Genomic DNA, 21,556 nt, shown 5'->3' with positions numbered 1-21,556 from the left:
GTAACTGAATTGTTGGACTGGAACTGTTGCCCTTTAAGTTGCCCAGAAACTTTTCCCAGTGCATCGTCGCTTTGAGACATACCGTACATGTCTAGCATACACATAAGGTGCTATCCTGTGTTTGAGCTTCATGGGTGTGCCTTTTCTCCTCTTCAATACCCACAATATTATGAAACTTTGCTACAAACTAGATTAATTGCTTCAGCGGAGTCAATTGTAACATCTGTGATGCCTGACTTTACCTGCTGCTACATATTTTTTCTATCGGCAAAAGGGCAAACTCAACAATAACCATGTTTGTTATGAATATAATACCCACAGTATTGAAGGGAATATTTAGGGAGGTTTTTTTTTTTTTTTTTTTTTTTTTTTTTTTTTTTTTTTTTTTTCTTTTCTTTCTCCCCTGGATTAATATTGATTGTAAATCATCCAAGATATATGGGTTATGATATATGGCCGCTAAAATGGCTGCACACAGTAAACTATATGCTGTAGTTTTCAGTAAGGTATGTGCATGAGTGCTGACAATTGTGATAAACCAGACTACTACAGCGTTCAGCAAGTTGCACGGCCTTTGCTGCAAGGATTCAAGCTTTGATCGACGCAACGTTTAATTGGTGGATTTTCGTTCAAGCCTTTTGTTCGGTCCGTAATTATAAAGTACAAAAGCAGCCCATTTAGCAGAGGGACACTGAGCTCGGACAGAGACAAGTGCCATTATCACAGCATTACATAACCTCAGATTCCAGGACAAATAAACCAAATGGCTTTAGTTCAATAAATCACTTCATTAAGGGGATTTTCCACATGTCCAGTAGGAGATGACACACACATATTTTACTTTTCAACACAAATGATCTTCTCATGGAACATTTTCGGTGTGAATAAGTGAGGTTATATCTTTGATTGACAAATAACATAAATGTGTTTTTTCTCTACTGAGCGGGGTGCTGATGTTAAAAAGTGTGTGATTGTAACATTTATTCTTTCTAAACCAGCCAAATACACTTAAAATGATATTAAACTTAGACCGGGGGATGATTTAAAGTCCATCCTACAGCCTCGTCAGACTTTTATGAATTATTAGAAACGTACACACAGTCGCTGGGCGATACTGGGTGTTATATATCCAAATGTACATACATATGTGTGTGAGTGTGAGTGTGTGTGTGTGTGTGTGTGTTACCTGCATTATAACCTCATTTTAACTCCAAAGTGATTTGTTTTGCCCTATTTGATCAGAGATGGAATGTCATCACTCGATATTATTATTTACAGTGATGCTGAAATATGTCTATGGAGAATTTTATGACTATAAAATGAACATCATTATTACTATGATTTGGGTATTATGATTGTTATGATTATATGTCTTTCATTACCATATTACTGCTATTATTATGATGATCTGAAGTGTAATATGAGCCTATGTTTTATTTTTTGTATTTGTGAATATTCAATAAATAGGTGTCAACAAGGTCTTATGTTGCCTGGAATATCTGTCTCTCTGTCTGTATTTTCTTTGTTTTACAACAGTGAATCAAAGTAGATTAAATGTGGCAATATATCTGTCTATCTATCAATACTTTATATATATACTATACTTAAAAATGGGGTAATTCATTATATCATTCAACGATATCCTTTTTTCATTATTGAGAATAACTGTTTCTTTTTGTTTTCATACAACTATCATTCATTTTGAATGAACTTAGAATAAAATATGACTTATAAGTTTAAATCATAGAGATTTGTGTGCACCTAAACTGCACAAAACCTCCAGTCCTCGTTATGTGTAGTCTCTCTGTGCATCTTTTTCCTGCTCTGAGCTCTGCAGCTCAGCAGGGGCCGGCCAAGGAAACACCCTCCCCCTGCTTCTCACCAATGAAACGCAGCAAAAGGAGGAGACTGCTTCATGAAAAACTGCCACCATCTTACCTTTCAACTTCACTTCCAGCCTGGACAACTACAGGACAGAGCTGCCGGCCCAAGCATGGCGACCCCTCTCACCGACCAGGAAAAGCGCAAGCAGATCAGCATCAGGGGGATTGTGGGAGTGGAGAATGTTGCAGAGCTGAAGAAGGGCTTCAATCGTCACCTGCACTTCACTCTGGTGAAAGACAGAAACATTGCAACACCCAGGGATTACTACTTTGCCCTGGCTCACACTGTGAGAGATCACCTGGTGGGGAGATGGATCAGAACACAGCAGTTTTACTATGAAGCTGACCCAAAGGTAAAGATCAGAGGTTTCGGTGTTTCATACTGGAAATATACATCCCACATAATACTTCTGAGTATCATTCAACTGCAAAACGCCACAAAGTATCTCAAAATACAGATAACCGTCAACTAAAATATCCTGAAGCCTACAATGCAAATAATATCATATACACTTAAAATTATAGGCTTTGATATATGTTTCAGGCTGTCCAAAAACTGACCAAAAATATATATATGTATTTCACATGTAGATGACATTTGAACTTCCTTTTTCAAACCTGTTCTATAAAATGTGTTCAGAAAATATTGCTCCGACTGCATTTCAAATCCCTTCTGCATGACATGAAGAGCATATCATTTTACATGTTTTTGACATTTTTATGGGAATTAGTCTTGAGCAATGTTTTTCTGTTCTATAAAACTTTCCACATTTTCAAGACCTACAATATTTTTAGTTCACTGCGTCATGTTTACACTGCTACAGTAGGTAAATGTTTGCTTATATTTCGGTTTCATTCATTTGCTGCTCAGCTCTGCACGGCATTTTCTTCACCTTCAAGCCACAAACTAAGTATATCACAATAATGTAGTTAATATTAGATTTAGACAGTCTCTGAAAAGATGAAATCTGTGCAAAGAAACATGATTTTTTTTTCTTTTCTTTTCTTTTCTTTCACATTCATGTTCAGAGGGTGTATTATCTGTCTCTGGAGTTCTACATGGGCAGGACGCTCCAAAACACCATGATCAACCTGGGGCTGCAGAACGCCTGCGATGAAGCCATCTACCAGGTCAGACAGAGTTTTATAGGAAATAGAGGCTACAACACCACACATGCACATAATGACTGTGCTCATTTTACAACATTTTGCTTTTTAATACATTTGTTTTTTTTAATAGTAGGCTTTTATGTTCCCCTGTGCTGTAGCTCGGCCTGGACATGGAGGAGCTGGAAGAGATGGAGGAGGATGCAGGTCTGGGGAACGGAGGCCTGGGCAGACTGGCAGGTAAAAAGACACAGAGAGAATGAGAGGAAGGGTATATATTTCTATCCCCTCTCCTCTAAAATAATTCAAAGTTGCAGGAAATGTTTTTAAAGTTCCACTAAATGAGTCCAACACCAGCCATGCTTGCATGCAAACACTTTATCTCTAGTACAACAATACTCCATTGTAATTTCTAGGCTATTTTGGCAGTTGTCCATCAAATACCTCTGTGCGCCTATTGAATGTTTGAAGCAACTTTCGGCCACAGAAATGTTGCAACAGAATGTGTAAATGAGCATTGCACCATGAACTGTCATTTTGTGTCTACATTCAGCACTACAGACTTTTTATTTTGAGTTTATGTGTAATCATGAATAATTCTTTTCTGCACACAGCATGTTTCTTGGATTCGATGGCCACCTTGGGTCTTGCAGCATATGGTTATGGCATTCGATATGAATATGGAATCTTTAACCAGAAGATAAGAGACGGCTGGCAGGTAACTGCACATCAGCTGTTAATCAATTGTCTTTTACCTTCAAAACACAGTCTTATAAATAAAATTTGACCTAAAATGACTAGATATCTCTGATACAAGCGCACCCATTTCTCTCTCCAGAGATCATAGATCCTTTCTTATCTTTTACTTTGAAATTCAGGATTTTGTTGTCGGCCCATGTTCATGCTATGAGGAGTCAAAGTGGAGTGGGGCCAAGGTAGAAATGAATTGGGTCAGAATACATCACAAGCTAATCATTAACAGTAATTTACAGACACTGCAGTGGTGCAAGCTCCTGGCAGAAGCTGGTGTTGGTTGGTTTTAGATGGGGGGGGGGGGATATTGTGTATCTTGTGATAAGGGATCCCCAAACTCCAGGCTTTTGCCCTTTTGAATTCTCCTGGTTATTTGCTGTTCAAACCCTCAGTGTAAACATGTACCTCTGAACTGGATTTAAGCTCAGTGTTTTCTCACTGGGTTGCACGAACCTATACGTTTAATCCCTGCCGCTATTGAATAGGAAGTGAAAGTTGGTGCTTTTTATTCAGCACTTAACACAAAATATAATCAAATGGTGCAATAAGTTGGCTAATTTACAAAAGGGAAGTCCTTTTTCTTACCTCCATAAAGAGGTCAGAGGTCAGTTTAGAGTCTTGCTCAACGCCTCTTCTTTCTCTCTGGACTCCTGCTACTCCCAACAAGTAAAATCCTATTGAATCTTTTTATTGAACTCTTTGCTCTGTCTGATCTATTGTAGGTGGAGGAGGCAGATGATTGGCTGAGGCATGGAAACCCGTGGGAGAAAGCCCGTCCAGAGTACATGTTGCCCGTTCACTTCTATGGACGAGTAGAGGAGACGAGAGGTGGCTCCAAATGGGTGGACACTCAGGTACGGAGATATGTATAGATTACAGCAGACAGGGATATTTTGTTGATAGTAGTTTAGTATCATGGATGGGATGACTGAACAGGCCTACCGGGTACATGCCCAGGGGCCCCTGGACCGGAGCCTCTGTGTGAAGTCACTAACAATTATTGTTGGAAATTCAATCAAATGACCACAAACCTTTACAAAGAGACGCAAAACTACCACAACGAGCTGCAAAGCGTCTAAAAAGACACAGAATGACCACAAGGAGGAACAAAACCACTACAGAGATGCAAGACCACTAAAAAAAAAATGTGCAACACGACCACAAACGGACACAAAACCACTACAGAGATGCAAGACCACTAAAAAAAAAATGTGCAACACGACCACAAACGGACACAAAACAACTAAAAGTGACTCAAAACAACCACATTTCACATGTCTGTGTCCAGGGGCCATTGTCTCATACTCGGTACATGGCTTTGTTTGGAGTTACACATAGTCATTATTTATTGATATTATTTCATGTTAGAATTTTTAAGGTGGTTTATTTGTTTATTATTGCAAAGAACCACAAGGGCTTGTGAGTCACACATTTAAAAAAAAATTTTGTACGTACTCCATTCAAAATTCTCTAAACCTGCCCCTTGGTAAGATTTCAGATTTTTCTTTCCCGCTTTGTCTTCCTGCTGACTCACTGTTTTCACTTTTATTCACGCAGGTGGTTTTGGCGATGCCCTACGACACCCCCATCCCCGGCTACATGAACAACACTGTAAATACCATGAGGCTGTGGTCCGCCCGCGCTCCCAACGACTTTAACCTGCGAGATTGTGAGTGCTAAAGGGCAATTCTGACCACCTCTAATGTCAAACCCACTTTTGCAGAACAGTCTGTGCATTTCCTTTTTTAGTTTTCAACAGAAACGCTTTGCAAGAAAGAAGGAAACCGCTGCAACACTGGCACCTTGCGAAAAGATGTCTGTGTTGCAAAATGGCTCAAATGTTGTGGTTTCTTCTCCTGCAGAGTTTAATCTTTGACTTTAAATTACACTATAATATAAAACCTGTAAATGTAACTAAAAAAAACCACTGCACCTGTCTGTAGTTAACGTTGGAGATTACATCCAGGCTGTTCTGGACAGAAATCTGGCAGAGAACATCTCCCGTGTTCTCTACCCCAATGACAATGTAAGTTGATTGTTTTATTGTCATTAAGCACATTCTGATTTGTCTACGCAACAATATGCAAAATAAGTGTTACTGCAATACTAATGCCTGAACATTTTGCATCACAAGATCATTTTCTCTAGTGGTCAACACACTGATAATGTGTTCTGTCCGGGAAAATGTCTATTGTACTATAACCAAGGCCATGGCCATCTCTGTGGTCTTTATATATGTTGTAGTTCTTTGAAGGAAAAGAACTTCGTCTGAAGCAGGAGTACTTTGTTGTGGCGGCCACCCTCCAAGACATCATCCGCCGCTTCAAGACCACTAAGAAGGGCTCTCCTGGCCGAACCTCCTTCGAGAGCTTCCCGGAAAAAGTAAGCTTCAAAATCAGCCATTTATTGATCAATGCAAAAGGCTCAAGAAGTGAAGGAAAGGAAATGAGGTATGCTACTTCACTTCTTTTCTTAACCTCAGTTATGGCTAGAGGTGATCTGGTGGTATTTGATCTTGACATCTTTTCTTCCGTTTTTTTTTTTTTTTAAACTAGAAAAGTTAAGAGGAGATAAGCATTACCATAAAACATATTGTGATATTTTCACTGCTTTGTCAAATGTGTTATTGGCCTGGAAAGAAAATGTGTTACAATAAAAGCACCCATTGTTTCACAGCACCAAGTGTGAATATATCTGCAAAGTGAGAAACCCTGCAGAAGTAATTGTGATTTTGTGCAAAGTTGTGGCAATTTGTGTCTTTAATTCAAAGGTAATTTCAGATATGAGAGCCCAGCAGCTCAGTGTTTTTCATTTCAGCGTTTCACAGCTGCGCTTCTTTAATCTCCTGTTATTCTGCAACAGTTAGAGGAGGTAAAATCAATAAGAAGGTGTCAGTACAGAATGTCGTGTTTTCCAGGTTGCCATCCAGTTGAATGACACTCATCCGGCCATGGCCATCCCCGAGCTGATGAGAATCTTTGTGGACATTGAGAAACTCGACTGGGACACGGTGAGTAAGAGTCAGAGTTGGTAGATTTGAATTCAACCATTTTTGCTTACTGAGAGTGACTCGAGTGCAACAGGATTAAATGGGGAAATCATAGCAAGTAACACAAAGGAGGTTAAAACCACAGAGCATGACAAATGAAACAGACACTCCTGTGTTGCGTAACGTTCATGTGCAACAGGGAAAGTCAGGCAGGTTAAGAAACAAAAAACAGGCAGGCAGAGTTAGTTTTTTTTTTTTTATGTTGCAATATTTGAGATGCAAATTACAGATATGGAGGAAAAGAAAGCAGGAGAGTTTCTTAGATTAGATTGCAAGTGGTTGCAAAGCTCAATTGTGATGTTTAATCAGAGAAAAATAAAAATCTCCCCCCTCCTCCTCCTCTGCAGGCCTGGGAGCTCACTAGGCGCACTTTTGCCTACACCAACCACACAGTCCTCCCCGAGGCTCTGGAGCGCTGGCCTGTGGCGCTGCTGGAGAAGCTGCTGCCCAGACATCTGCAGATTATCTACCGCATCAACCAGGTCCACCTCGATGTACGTACTGGGGCTCAGACACTGGCAGAAACCGAGAGATTGTGTTTTATTGACTGAACACACGCGCTGTGACACGTGAATGTGATCTCCTAAAGGTGTGTCTGTGTCTGTTCTGTCACTGCAGATGATTGCATCTCTCTATCCAAAAGACATGGACAAACTGAGGAAAATGTCTCTGATCGAAGAAGATGGATGCAAGAGGGTGAACATGGCGCACCTGTGCATCGTGGGATCTCACGCCGTCAACGGAGTTGCTGAGATACACTCCAACATCATCAAGACTGACGTGTAAGCCATTTCACACACACACACACACATCTTCAAAACACAAGTCTAGGGCTGCGTATTGTTAAAAAAATGTAAAGATAACGATACAGATACCTTGAATTTAATGCCGGTTCCTGAACGATACGTTTTTCGATACAATTTCTTTAAAATCCATTTTAATAAAAAGAAGTTACAACACTACAAATTACGCTTTAAAAAAAAAACCAGCTCCTTTACACCTATGTGAGGCTCACTGTAGCCTGAAAAAAAACAACACACACACGTGAGCCCCGTCTCTGTGCGTAACGTAGTAGTTTTTCCTGCATGATTTTAATATGTGTAATGTTAGACAGCTAATCCCCACCTTAAGATAATGGTAGAAGCATGCTGCATGCTTAATGGCTCACTGATGAGACTTATTCCTTAAGTATTAAAATTGGTATTGAATGACGAGGCATTTCTCGATACTCGATACTAAGGGGAACAGTACCTTAGTTTGGTAACAAGCCCTAAAACAAATCTGTGAACAAAATAATGGAAACCCTGTAGACTACTAAGACCAATTAGCTATATCTCTATTGGTCATATAGTGGCAAGTGACAAACATTTGTATAAACAAATGAAAAAGAAACCTTGGCAAACTGCATCACCAGAAAAGAATGAAGGTAGCTTAGATAGGCAGACCACTGAAACAATAGCCGAGTTGCTAAAAACCACATCAGTATGTCCTCATAGATAACCACAGGATTGAATCATCTCCTCTGTTACACACTCGCACACACAACTGTATGGTGGGGCTTGAAAGGGCAGGCTGCTGTTAAGAAAACTAAGACGCAAAGACGGATCAAACAGCTGAAAACCTCCTGAGCAGTGAGAAATGAATACGATGTGATGAGTCGATCATCTTTGGTAGTATGATAATGGGACATTCCTGTCATGACCATGGGTTTTGTTTAGTTTCCTGTTTTAATTTTGTAGTGTCTTTTCTTCTGAGCCATGTCCTGTGTGACTTCCTGTGTGTTGTCCTGCCTTTGTGATTGTCTGCCCCGCCCTGATGGGTTTCACCTGTTCATCAGCCCTCATGTCACCTGTCCCTCATTGTGCGCTCCCTTTTGTCAAGTGTCAGATCGTCGTCTCTCCCAGTGTAGTTCCCCTGTCGTGGTTTGCTTTTCTAGTTTTCTCAATGTGTTGGATTTTTGGATTGGATTTCCTGTTGCCTCATTTCCTGCCTGCCTCAGGACGCCTTCTGTTGAAGTGTTTTTTTTTTTCCAAAATAAATGTACACAATGTTCCTGCTGCCTTCTCGTCTGCTCTCTGCACTTTGGGTCCAAATCTGCACCACCCTGACCATACCAGTGTTTTTAAATGTTTTAGTGCGTTTACTATGAACACAGTTTACATCCCAGTTCTCCAGTGTGTTACGAAGGTCAGCAAAAATCTAAACCGTGCATGATTTGTATAGTTAAGGAGACAAAACAAGCTTCCTTTTTACTACCTGATACAAATACTGTATTGGCTTTGGATTGGTTTCTGGATTGTTTTGTCTAATGATGAATAACCTACATGAAGTTTCCCATTTTTTCTTCCGTATTCCACAGATTCCGTAATTTCAGTGAACTAGAACCGGAGAAGTTTCAGAACAAAACCAACGGCATCACACCCAGACGCTGGCTGCTGCTCTGCAACCCTGGCCTGGCTGAGCTCATAGCTGAGGTCTGTTTGAGCTGCCTGAGCAATAAACCACTAAATGATTGAGTGCCAAGAGATGTTGTAGTGGTGAAAACCCTTTGGTCCTCAATCCTATATTCCCCAGCTGTCTTGTGATCAAATCTTGGCATAGCTTTCCCTCCTGAGTCTTTTCCAGCCCGTGTTCCAGTCAGCTTGCCAAATATATATGAGGTGGAGTGTGGTAAACACTGTCGAGTTTGTTTTTGCACACATTTTATTGTGACCTTTTTTAAATGTGTCTTTCAGGTCATCGGGGAGGATTATGTGAAGGACCTCAGTCAGCTAAAGAAGCTGAATGACTTTGTCGACAATGCTGCCCTCATCCGTGATATCTCTAAAGTGAAACAGGTAACTATTGTAGGTACATTTACTGTAAATGCTGCACTGAAGTACAATTTTGAGGTACTTGTACATTACTTGAGCTTCAATTTGAAGCCTCTGCATACCTCTATTCCACTGCGTATCAGTTATTCTAGAAGCTTTGTCTGACATGAAAGTAGTTTAATTATATTGATAAATTGCTAAAATACGTCTTCCATAGCATATCCTGTTTTTCTGTTATACTAATGAATACTTGATGTTGCCATACAGTACATGAAGAAGAATAATAATAATAATAATAATAAATCATAGAGCTTTTCTAGGTACTCAAAGTCGCTTAGTCACATAGTGGAGGCTTTGTTCTAAATGTCCTGTTAAGTCATGAATCCATGCATTTCAACATGAATAGTTGTGTATATATTTCATTATTGCATATTTCTGTATGCAGTAGAAACCATCTCGTAGTTGTTTATAATTTCTGCACATCATAACTGGCACAGACAGCGTAATCGGATGTATTTGTGCTGTGCAGCTTTTAAAGTCAGTATGTGTCAGAACAGGCCTGGGATTCAGCAGCTTCCCCTCACTAGAATAATTCCTTTGTTGCTAAGTAACGTATTTCTGATTTTTCTAACAGGACAACAAGATGAAATTCGCCCAGTACCTAGAGAAAGAGTACAGGGTGAAAATCAACCCATCCTCCATGTTTGACGTCCACGTGAAGAGAATCCACGAGTACAAGCGGCAGCTCCTCAACTGCCTGCACATCGTCGCCATGTACAACCGTATGTGAAATGTCTTAAGTGTTACTAAAATTGCTGGAAGGTTTTACAAGCCACCACAGGGCTCTGTGAGCGCTACATAACATGACACAATCTGACATGTCCTCATGTGGAAGATTCCTCACTTGACCGTTGCTCCGAGCAAGTTAAAACAAACACTAAGAATGAGATGTAAATTTTCCTTTTAACCAAGGGTGGGAATTTCCCATGCAATCATCGGACTGGGATAAACAGAAAATCACTGTCATCAGAAGTTATGTTTTGTGCAACATGCAATACTTTAATGCTGCCTTTCCCTGCATCTAAAACCTTTTCCTTCCTTGAGAATATTCCCAGCAAATATTCCTATAGTACATTTAATTAAAAAATGGAAATTCAGTCTCCTTAAAGTGCATATAACCCCTAACCCAAACAACGGAATAAGACTTAAATTAGTAAGTAAGGGGACAGATCTATCACAAAATAAGTCTACAGCCATGCCAGCAGCTCTGTGAGGCTGTACTATGGCTCCGTGGTGCAATTATTGCAATTGCTCCTGAGGCGGAACATGAATGTCCGTACTACATTTTGTGGCTATCCATCTGATAATTGCTGAGACATTTCACAAAAAAATCAACCTGCTGGCTAATTGAAAAGTCAGGGGATCACCAAAGTCATTAGGATACATCCACTGGGGACCATGAACGTCTGAACAAATTTTCCTGGCAATGACAATTTTAAAGCTATTTCAGTCTGGACCAAAGTGGTGGACCAACTGACTGACCAAAGCCACACTGCTAGCATGGCCTAAAACAACAACAACACACATCAAATTAGAAATAAAAAAAATTAAAAATGAAATCCAAGTGGACAAAATTCCAATTATAGGCAACACTTAATTAAGTTTTAGATTTAAACATGGCCAGAGTTGGAGAGTTAGATCCTAACCCATAGTGTTTTGCAGAGAAGTCATAAGATGTTAAAAATGGCTCCCTGACTTATTTGTAGTCAGTGCAGAGACCTGAGAAATAATACTGCAATGAGACTATATTTCTATTGATTCACCTCTGTTTTTGTTTTCCCAAGGCATCAGAAAGAACCCCACTGCACCTTTTGTACCACGAACAGTGATCATCGGGGGAAAGGTACCAGCTCAGCCACAGCACACACAAAGTTCCAATAAACAGGCCAAGACTGGTGTGATATTTCAGTTTTTACAGGTAGTCCGTGTCCTGTCGCCCTCTGCAGGCTGCTCCTGGTTATCACATGGCGAAGATGATCATCAGGCTGATCACGTCAGTGGCTGATGTGGTCAATAATGACCCTGTGGTGGGAAACAAGCTGAAAGTCATCTTTCTGGAGAACTACAGGGTCTCTCTAGCAGAGAAAGGTACCGTTCAGACAACTTTCTTAAACATATGCACATGTTGCTGAGTGTCCATAACTCAAAAACACACAAGTGCATGGGCATAATGCTCATTTGAAGGGTTTCATATAAAAAATAAATTATGCAATTGGGGCGAACAACTTCCTCAAATGTAATGGATGGTTCACCAAAAAATTGAAAACAACCTCCTTCTCTTCCTCAGTAATACCTGCCACAGATCTGTCCGAGCAGATCTCCACTGCCGGCACTGAAGCTTCAGGAACAGGTAACATGAAGTTCATGCTGAACGGAGCTCTGACCATCGGCACCATGGACGGAGCCAACGTGGAGATGGCCGAGGAGGCTGGAGAGGAGAACATGTTCATCTTCGGCATGAGGGTGGAGGAAGTGGCTGAAATGGACAAAAAGGGGTAAAGGAGTGTATTTTATTTCTTGTGTAACTCTTTTTATATTGTTAATATATTAACATTTTTTTTTTTTTTTTTAGATATGATGCCATGTCGTACTACAAGAGGATCCCAGAGCTGAAATATGTGATGGACCAGATCACGAGTGGATTCTTCAGCCCTACAAATCCAGACCTTTTCAAAGACCTCACCGACATGCTCTTCAAACATGACCGGTGAGCACCACACGCACATTGGTTACTGTCCATTCCAAAATGCTGTAGCCCAGCTGAGCTTACAAGAAGTTAATTAATTGATGCTGATGCTGTCATGTCATGTCATTTCTTCTAATGATGGATGTCAAACTTCTGAACTTTTTTTTTTTTTTTAGTTCAAGTTGTCAGATGTACAGTATGTAATACCTCTTGTCTCTCTTCAGTTTCAAAGTGTTTGCAGACTTTGAAGACTACATGAAATGCCAAGAGAAAGCCAGCCAGCTCTATCAGGTAACATTTTCCCTTTGACAGACCTCTGGCCTGTGTACAACAAAGTGAGATTAGAGGGTTAGACAGCTATCTTTGGGTTTAACGTTTTTTTCAAGTATCTCTTTTAACTGGGGTAGATCAGTTGCTCCAAACGTTCATGTCAAGGAATACTAAACTGACACAAATTAGACCACTGACCCCCCCATTTGATAGGATTTGCTTTAATCTGTTATATTACAGATAGTGTATGAAACCCATGTGCAAAAATAATAATTCCCCTTTTTGCTGCGGACCCCCTGAACCTCCCTCAAGGACCCCTCAAGGGGCCCCGGACCCCACTGAGGTAGATCACCATTGTAAAGAATTATACAACTTTAAAATGAACTAGACCCAACTATAAAATGGTCAAGCAGGAAGAAAAAAGTGATTACGAAAAGACAACAAATCTACAGAAGCAGAAAAACAATGCATATAAATGTATGTTTGCTTTGTATTTTTCCCTAAAAGAATCCAAAGGAGTGGACGAAGATGGTGATCAAGAACATCGCTGCCACAGGGAAGTTCTCCAGCGACAGAACCATCACAGAGTACGCCACCGAGGTGTGGGGCGTCAAGCCGACCGACCTGAAGATCCCGCCTCCGAACGAACCGAGAGAGGCCATCGAAGAAACTGCCAGAGCTCTGAAGAAAATGTAAGGCTTTTTCACAACCGAGGGCTGCCTTATGTTTACATCATCAGTAACTGTTCCTTTCCTTCGTGCTTTTAAACCGTCAAGTCACACATCACGGAATTGAACTATTTTTTTTTTATTTTTATTTTATTTTTTATTCAAGAACTGTGGGTGTTTCAGAAATCACACCTACAAATGTTTTCATTTCCTGAACACTTTATTGTCAACACACCAGGGTCAAAGCACTTGCATTAAAAGAAATGTCTGTTACAGTCCATACAGTAAATCATGCGTTTAGCGTGGAAAGCGAGGTGGAATAATTTCTTCATATTTGACAATCCTGGAGTTCAGGATCGATGGGTTTCTGCATCTCAGGAAGGCAGTAGGATGTCAGTAACTGAGCAGCTGATTAAACTGAATGTTTAATTACAGTCCTGCGACTTTATACTGTATGTACTGAGTGACAAAGCCTGTCTGTACTCCAGGCAGTTTAAAACAATGATTTATTTGCGTCTGTATCAGTATCACTTGGTTAAGGAAAGATGCAAGCCTACTTCATTTGTGATCTACAGTATTTTGTCCCAGTGTTTGAATAAAGTTATTGTATAATATGTTTAATCAGTGCTTATTTTTTGTTAGCACACACACACACACACACGCACACACACAGACATATTTTGTGCCAAAAATAAATATGTACGTTGGAATCTATTGGGCTTTATTTACTTCTCTGGAGGAGGGAGAGCCGATCTACTGTCTCAGGTTTTGTAAAAATTTCCTGCAATCAAAACAGATGAAATATTACATTTATCTCCTGATGGAATGTTTAACAAGCAACAGTGTAATTCAAGTTTTTTACACTTTCTTGTGGTTTGCACCTTAGCATAACATTCATTGTAAAATTCATATCAGTTTTGACAAAACTTACCCAATCACATTTGACAGATTGGGATCTAAGTAGATGCTGTTGTGGGAGAATCCAAGATTTGCACTGTAGGAGATCATTTCAACCGGAACATCTGTGTTATATTCTTTCTTGGTCTGGAGTGATATCTGGTACAGCTGGAGACCAAATCAAATGCAAAGTAATTCAACAAGGAAGCAGCAATATCTACAGGAAAATGATCCAAACAGTGAAAAGAACATAAAGACCTACTGTACCTTCAGACCCATGTTATAAGGAACAATATCGTCATCCTTCGAATGCAGGACAAGAAGTGGGCTGGTCAAGGTCTTTAAACTGTAGAGATGTCGGGGTAAAATATACATTCACAGTCAGAGCTAAATTAGCTGAATATAAAATGTATTTAGTGCCATTTTATCATATTCTTTTGCACACTTATCTGCATTTATGTTTATGTTGTCTGCATTTATTAAAAGATGGCGACGGTTGGAAACCCAGCAAAATTAACCAAGAAGAACTGCACTTACTTTTTATCGTTAGCAAACACAATGTTGTTCTTTTCCAATATGCTCCAGAGCAAGCTCTCAAATCCTGGAAGGAACATGTACATCTGGAAGAACACACAGCACAAGTTTTACAATTTCCTGTGTACTGCAATAAGATACAAATACTTGCAGAATAGAAATAGTTATTTGGTTTAACATCAGTCAACTGTGTGAATGTATCCTAGTACGGTTTTAGAAAATAAACTGAAAATTATTAATTTCAAATAAATTATAAGAGTATGAATACAGAAAGTGTTAAGTGAGCTGTGTCACCTGTGTGATGCAAAGTGATTTCAACATGGTAAAAGTCTTGATATTTGTATCTGAATAGAAATGTTCTCATTTGAGGCATTACTTTATTTATTTAAAATGATTTTGGATTTCAGATGAACCACTTGAGTCATATGAACATGATTTTGTGGGTTCAAATTTTTTTGTACGTCATCTCTCAGCCTTTGTACATAGTCTCAACTGTGTCTTAAAAAATGTCCTCTAAGTTCTTAAATTATTTCTATTGATTTGACATAGCAGAAAAAGTTGTTCATGTCTTAGTAATTGCATATTTTTTTGAAAAAAATATCAAATTTAGACAACTGTGTTTTCTGGGATTAGTAAACACCCTGAGGGGCTGCAGACAGGCAAAAATGTAACAAGTCACCTTAGTGACCGGATGGTTGGCTACAACTTCTCCAATTGTTGTGAATGGAGCTTCAAGGATTAAAGCATCAACAACAGACCCTAGTATTAAAGATAGTAACAAAAAGGATTAAAAACACATTATGAAATAAACATATAAATAAAATATGAATGGGGCGAGTATTCCATTTAACTTTAATGGCTCGTTACGTCAAAACACACACACACACACACACACGTTAAGAATTATTCTGGCTGATTAGACATCTGCAACCTAACAGAAGAGTGACAATCAAACTCCACAAGCCCACACAGCCCTCCTGAGAAGAGGTCTACTCAGCCAAAAATAATTTAAATGTAAACCTGCCTGGGTTTAATGCGGCAATGCAGGGCCTTTACAGACTTTAACCTACCTTGCTCTTGTACTTTCACTGCAGTATTTGTTGCCACACTAAAAGAAAACAAAAAAAAGAGTGAAGTATGTGATACACAGTCTTATCTTTTCAGTTGTCTCAGTTAGCGTCATGGAAGGGGGACGTTACTGGAGAGAAACTGACCCAGTGCCAAGCGAGTGTCCCCACAGACAGACAGGACCTCCTCTGCTTTGTTTCTTTACCCAGTGGTACAGGTAGAGGGCGTCACTGGTCATTCCAGCTTCACTTGGCTCCCCAGTGGAGTCTCCAAAACCTAATTAGATGACACATGATCCTTCAAAATCTCTATTGTATCCAGATAAAACTGTATACTGACTGGCAGAACAATGACATGATATATACTCACGCGCTGTGAATGAAAAAATACTGTATTCAATTTGTTTTGCCAAAAAGAAGAAAAGTAGAGTATGTTATACTTAATCTAATTTTAGTTTGGAGTAATTTAGTCCCTTTTAGACCTCTTTTGAACTGTTATAAAACTCCAATAACAGAAATCCAAACACATTCATTTGGGATTTGGGAGGGATAATGCTATGTCTAAAGCACTGCCATTACCAACCACAGATATAGAATATGTAAACCGATTATATATAACCATGTTTTACAGCTGAGGTCTCTGACACCCAAAACAAAAGTAATGTGTTGTTTTCTGTGGCGAACTTTTGAAATAATGTCAATCATGTTTACCCCAAAAAGAACATAGCCTACTGTATGGGGTTTTATTTAGCAGAAACATGGTCACTTAAAGAAAAACAGTAAGCATCTTACCTCTGTAGTCTAAAGATAAGACATGGTACCCTGCAGCACTTAAAATCTGCAACACACAAACATCCACATTGTATCTAAAGCTGAGAGTAAAAAATTATCAAAACTGAAAATGCTTTAAAACAGAAACCGTACCTTCACCAGTTCCACTCTGTGATTCATGGCCCTGCAGAAATGACATGAAAGCAATGAATACAACCAAGCAAGTGGCTTTCAGATTCATTTTCTCCCCCACTGCATTGTGTTCATTGTGCCTGTGGATAAACCCAGGAGCCTGAGCAGTGATGCCCACTAGACTCCAATTAGGATCAATTCAAGAGTCCCTATCCTACCACTCTCATCCCACCTGGTTGCGCCGTTGCCATGGAGATAGATAAAAACAGGACGGCCGTCTCCCAGAGTTTCCCTGTACCACTCGGGGCTTTTCCCTGGGGCGTCCTCCCATTGGCTGGCAGGGAGTGTATGCCTATGGGACATGAAGATGGAGAGCGAGAGGGGAGAGAGACAAACAAATACGTTTGTGTTTCCAGACATACAGTCAGGGTTTTTTGAGTGGTCTCGTGCAAATAAATGAGATTGTGGTCCCATTCACTCAGGAGGAGCCACCTGTCCCGAATATGCACATGCTCGTGGTATTTTCAAGTACTGATGCCCTTCAATGGACAAAAGAGGAACCAGCAAATGACCTACCAGACACCCACTGAGACACCGTCCTCCGTGTTGAGGTAGAAGTTGCATGTGTGGTTCAGCACATCTTCAGGTCTGCCGAGATCCAGAAAATATGGAAACCTCACTGCAGCAGGCACGAACACACAAGGTTAGTAGGAGTTTGTTATTGAAGTAGTATTTTATCATATCCCGTCATATCGTATCACATCATATTACACTGTATTATTGTAATGTATCGTATTGTATCATATTGCATTGCGTTGCATTGTATCACATCAGATTGTATATTATTGAATAATGTATGTCTTATAGTATTGCATCGTATATTATGATTGCAATGTGTTAAATGTCATAAAAAAAATTTCATGTTTTGAAAATGTGAGGACAAATCTCAGGACACAGCTTATTTTGCTATAGGACTACTTGAAATATATATATATATATATATATTTTCAGCTCACTAGCTAGCCGTTCGCTACGGTTTGCGGTTATTTCCATGGTAACAGCGTCGACCTCCACCATCGCTGTTACGCTTAGGATTGTGGGTAGTGTGGCTTCTACGGCAGCAGCATCGTTTCACATCTCATAGGCCGCATGATAGCTCGTGGTAAGTCTACCTTGAATGGTTAAGACATGGTCAGAGCCTGTCTATGGAGAGCCTGTTCACTCCCTATCTCACTCCCTATTAGCCCCATTGTACCAACCCGGAATTTTCCCGAGAGTGGAAATTCTCCCCTTATTAGACATTCTCTGACATGGTTAATAATCGGATTCAGAAAATGAATGGGATTTTCACTTCCGGATCAAAACTGTTGAGTTCCATTAGAATAAGAATATCATTATATCATTTTCACAAAATAACCACAACACTGAACACACTGTGTCGACCCGATTGGTTACATAAGCATCATGTTGCTCGAGCAAACAGGCTGCTTTCTTATGACATTTAAACATGTAACGTCAGTGACTGGAAACGCACGTTACTTACAAAAGTGAGCAAATATGACATGGCCCAGTATCCAGGGGAACAGGTAGAGAATGACAGGCACCGAGGCGTACACAGTGATCAGAAATAACACCGCTCTCTTCATCCCTGCCTCAGGTGAAACTTCCAATTCCCGCAGCAACAAAATCGGTGTGTTCCCTTTTTCTTGTTTCACTGGTGACCCGAGGGAGAGATCCAGCAGAGCTCTCCTCCTGCCAACATGCGTGTTGGGAAATGCAGAATAAAAAGAGGTCAAGGTTCAGCTGAAACTGCGCGTATCTTCTGACACACAGTGGTTCAAATACTCCTACAACAAAACGGAGCACACCCAGCTGACATGACACCACTGCAAGGCATTGTGGGTATTGGAGTTCTTTAACATTGTAGAAGTAGTGGCACCACCTTTATGTTTACAGTCTATGGACAGTGATCACCACATATAAATATATACACCTTATATACTTTTAGAACTAAAAACTACTCATAATCCAGAAGGGCCCTACATTGTGTTTTATAAATTATATTATTGGATTAAAAATATTGGTGTATTCATATATAAACAATATTTTAATCATGTTGCAGCTGGTGGATGTGGAGTTCATTTTTGTACTTTATATACCTATCTTTTAAAGTAATCTAATGCATATTTTATTTGATGATCAAATGTTTTGTGTGCAATATCTGTATCTGCTGCTGTCAAATAAATGTAGTGTAGTACAAAGAACGATATTTTCTTCTGAAATGTAGTGGAGTAGAAGTATAAAGGAGCAGAAAATGAAACTACTCAAGTAGACTCTCTTAAAGTGCAGTACTAAATATGCTTGTATTGTATATAATTGCACAAAAGAACTCTGTACAGTATGTCGAGTAAATAACCTACAGGTTTGGCAGAATATATTGTTTAGAGTGTACACACTGTGCTCTGCCAATCAAGTATTTTAAGTAAAAATTCAAGGTACTTGAGTCTTTTCTTTTCATGCCCCTTTCTACTCCACTACATTTCAGAGGCAATTATTGTACTTTTACTCCACTACTATTATCTGACAGCTTTAGTTACTAAGTACTTTATTTTTTGCATACAAAACACAACAGTGATTAGTCGAATAAGAACTATTTTGATCATTTAATTTTTTTTTAATTTTTTTTTTATGTAAGAACATTTCATGATTCCAGCTTCAAAAATGTGGAAAATTTGGTGTTTTTCCTTTAATTATTTTAATCTTTTTGATAATGTTGAGGTTTGGACTGAAGGTTGGACGATAACAAACATCGTGAAGGTGTCTCATTGGGCTCTGGGTAAATGTGACGGCATTTTTCACTATTTTCAGTATTTTTACAAACCAATCAATCAATCGATTAATGGAGAAAATAAAAGGCAGATTAATCCATAATGAAAATAATCAATATTTGCAGTCTTCTACAAAATACTTCAAATAAGATCCACCTCAACCAACTGCAGTAAACCTGCTTTTGCATTCATGCATAATAATAATAATCTAATTATATTATATAAAAGCATAACATTCACAGGGGACATTTTTCTGCATTGAGTACTTTTACTTTTCTCTTTACTTTTAGTAAGGCTACTTAACATACCTTTAAGTAACATTGTCAATGCAGCTCTTTTCCTTAACAGAGTATTTTTTACAGTGTGCAAGAAAGATCTGAATGCCATATGGTAGCTATGTCCAAGGATAGGTGTCTATGCTGGACTATGTCTGAATGAATACAAAGCTTAACAGTCGAATAATACGGATAATAACAGGAACATTTCGTTATCTTTTAAAGCAGGAAAAGTATTGATTTAATTTAGCAGTGTTTGGTCCACAGGGGGCCAGACTGGCCAGTCAGGCCGTCCCAGGCTTTCGGTCACCGCCCCTTCCTCTATCAGCCGCTTTTCAAAATCCGCTACAAGGCGGAGGAGGAGATAGACAGAGCCGAGGACACAAAGCGGCAGCCACGCTCTTGGATGCTGTTTGGACATAAAATTTTTCCAACAAGACCCATTCCTGCATCTTCAAGCTAACTCATAAGTCTTACAGAAAAGGATAAGTTAACGTTAACGTCACCGGGGAACGGCGACGCCAACGTCACTACGCGAGAAATGCTGTAAAAGTTTGTTTTATACCCGCGTTCAAGTTGGCGTTAATCACCAAAATTTAGTTGGGAAAGGAGCCAATTATCGTCCAAATTCGGAGGCTTTGGTAAGTGTTTTTAGCTAAAAATGTTGAAACTGTGTCTGCTTTCTCTTCTGTGTTCTTTCACACTTTACACATGACAATTTAGGAAGAAGTTGGAGCCAACAGCAATCTCGACCATAACGTTTCCTCCCAACATGACTGCTGATAAATTAGCCCAGTTAGCATAGCCCATCACTTTCATATAATGACTGTATCATCTTTGACTAGTTTTAACATTCTTTCGCTGTCTATGGTTTAACAAGCTAAACTACTTCACAGTTGGCTAGCGGGCTTATCATGTCCATAACCGACTTTAAAGTGTACTCAGGTGTGGTCGAGCTGCATTCAAGCATTACTAAGGCAACTGTTGACAGCTTTTCCAATGAGTGATGCTAAAGGGAGATTCATTTACTAAGTAACTGGCAATATAATACTAGCTAACCGTCATATAACGTATATCTTACATCATACGTCTTTTTCCCCATTTTTGACTGCATTTTGGAAATGTTCAGTTTCAGTTTCATAAGGAATGTGTGTTTTTTTATTTTAAATGTTTAGACATTGTTTTTACATCCCATAGAAAACACGAATGGCTATGATTCTAAAAGCATTTGAAATTTATCTCACCATAATTATTATTATTTTTTTTTTTTTAAATAAGTAATTGACACTTTGTGTTACCCAGTTTTGATTTGTTACAGGTCAAAGACAGGATTTTTTAATTTATTTTTTCGGATCAAGGACAAAAAAAAATACCCATAAAGATTGGGAAAAGAAGCGATCACAGACCTCCAGAAAAACTATGCTTTGGAGCAGTATGCTGCCGTACAAAGCCAAAACGCAGTAACTACATATTTGGTCAAAATTGAGTTTAGAGTGGAAATGGGCTTTGTAACATCTCCTACGTCTTGTGACAAAAACTCCTGGTTCAACTGTATCCCGTTTCAGAGAAATCACTATCTCAAATTTGCAGTAACTACAAAATCCAAGCTAGTACCAAGGCAAACCGCAGTAAGTGAAGTTACTGCGTTCTGCCTTTGTTTACCCGACTTTGACTCGGTAGCTAGTACCAAGGCAAACCGCAGTAAGTGAAGTTACTGCGTTCTGCCTTTGTTTACCCGACTTTGACGCGGTAGATACTGCGGT

The 21,556-nt window shown here is 39.4% G+C and overlaps 3 protein-coding genes across 3 annotated transcripts in view; 2 read left to right on the top strand and 1 right to left on the bottom strand.

The window, feature by feature from the left end:
- Window positions 1-1,939: 1,939 nt before the first annotated feature.
- pygl (phosphorylase, glycogen, liver) lies at window positions 1,940-13,903 on the top strand. Its single transcript, XM_039786222.1, has 20 exons — window positions 1,940-2,236; window positions 2,913-3,014; window positions 3,152-3,230; window positions 3,605-3,708; window positions 4,466-4,597; window positions 5,301-5,412; window positions 5,687-5,769; window positions 5,988-6,125; window positions 6,661-6,753; window positions 7,140-7,286; window positions 7,411-7,574; window positions 9,152-9,266; window positions 9,528-9,629; window positions 10,240-10,387; window positions 11,450-11,508; window positions 11,612-11,753; window positions 11,953-12,160; window positions 12,238-12,372; window positions 12,576-12,642; window positions 13,129-13,903. The coding sequence occupies exons 1-20, from the start codon at window positions 1,994-1,996 to the stop codon at window positions 13,315-13,317; spliced, it is 2,562 nt and encodes an 853-aa protein (XP_039642156.1). The 5' UTR covers window positions 1,940-1,993; the 3' UTR covers window positions 13,318-13,903.
- Window positions 13,491-18,554, bottom strand: LOC120549356 (lysophosphatidylserine lipase ABHD12-like). Its single transcript, XM_039786224.1, has 12 exons — window positions 18,234-18,554; window positions 17,267-17,369; window positions 16,923-17,042; window positions 16,712-16,742; window positions 16,580-16,625; window positions 15,935-16,064; window positions 15,791-15,828; window positions 15,400-15,479; window positions 14,724-14,806; window positions 14,454-14,532; window positions 14,221-14,354; window positions 13,491-14,070 (listed from the first exon to the last, which is right to left on the bottom strand). Exons 1-12 carry the CDS (start codon window positions 18,334-18,336, stop codon window positions 14,043-14,045), a joined length of 975 nt encoding a protein of 324 aa, XP_039642158.1. The 5' UTR covers window positions 18,337-18,554; the 3' UTR covers window positions 13,491-14,042.
- Window positions 18,555-20,149: 1,595 nt separating this feature from the next.
- nin (ninein (GSK3B interacting protein)) overlaps window positions 20,150-21,556 on the top strand; it is a 34,838-nt gene continuing 33,431 nt past the window's right edge. The window contains exon 1 of the mRNA XM_039785231.1: window positions 20,150-20,434. The gene's annotated coding sequence lies outside the window, so the exon portion shown is untranslated. The remainder of the gene's footprint in view (window positions 20,435-21,556) is intronic.

Source organism: Perca fluviatilis, chromosome 20, assembly GCF_010015445.1.
Source record: "Perca fluviatilis chromosome 20, GENO_Pfluv_1.0, whole genome shotgun sequence".
Taxonomy (NCBI): Eukaryota; Metazoa; Chordata; class Actinopteri; order Perciformes; family Percidae; genus Perca; species Perca fluviatilis.
Note: the sequence above shows the minus strand (reverse complement) of the source record. Positions and strands in the feature narration are given on the sequence as shown.

Bases quoted from the DNA above. Each gene is read 5' to 3' on its own strand.
- pygl (XM_039786222.1), top strand. From the start codon at position 1,994: ATGGCGACCCCTCTCACCGACCAGGAAAAGCGCAAGCAGATCAGCATC. The intron at 3,015-3,151 runs GTCAGACAGAGT...CCTGTGCTGTAG, and splicing joins GCGATGAAGCCATCTACCAG to CTCGGCCTGGACATGGAGGA. The intron at 6,754-7,139 runs GTGAGTAAGAGT...CCTCCTCTGCAG, and splicing joins AGAAACTCGACTGGGACACG to GCCTGGGAGCTCACTAGGCG.
- LOC120549356 (XM_039786224.1), bottom strand. From the start codon at position 18,336: ATGAAGAGAGCGGTGTTATTTCTGATCACTGTGTACGCCTCGGTGCCT. The intron at 16,626-16,711 runs GTACGGTTTCTG...TGTGTGTTGCAG, and splicing joins ACAGAGTGGAACTGGTGAAG to ATTTTAAGTGCTGCAGGGTA. The intron at 14,355-14,453 runs GTACAGTAGGTC...TTTGGTCTCCAG, and splicing joins CTTATAACATGGGTCTGAAG to CTGTACCAGATATCACTCCA.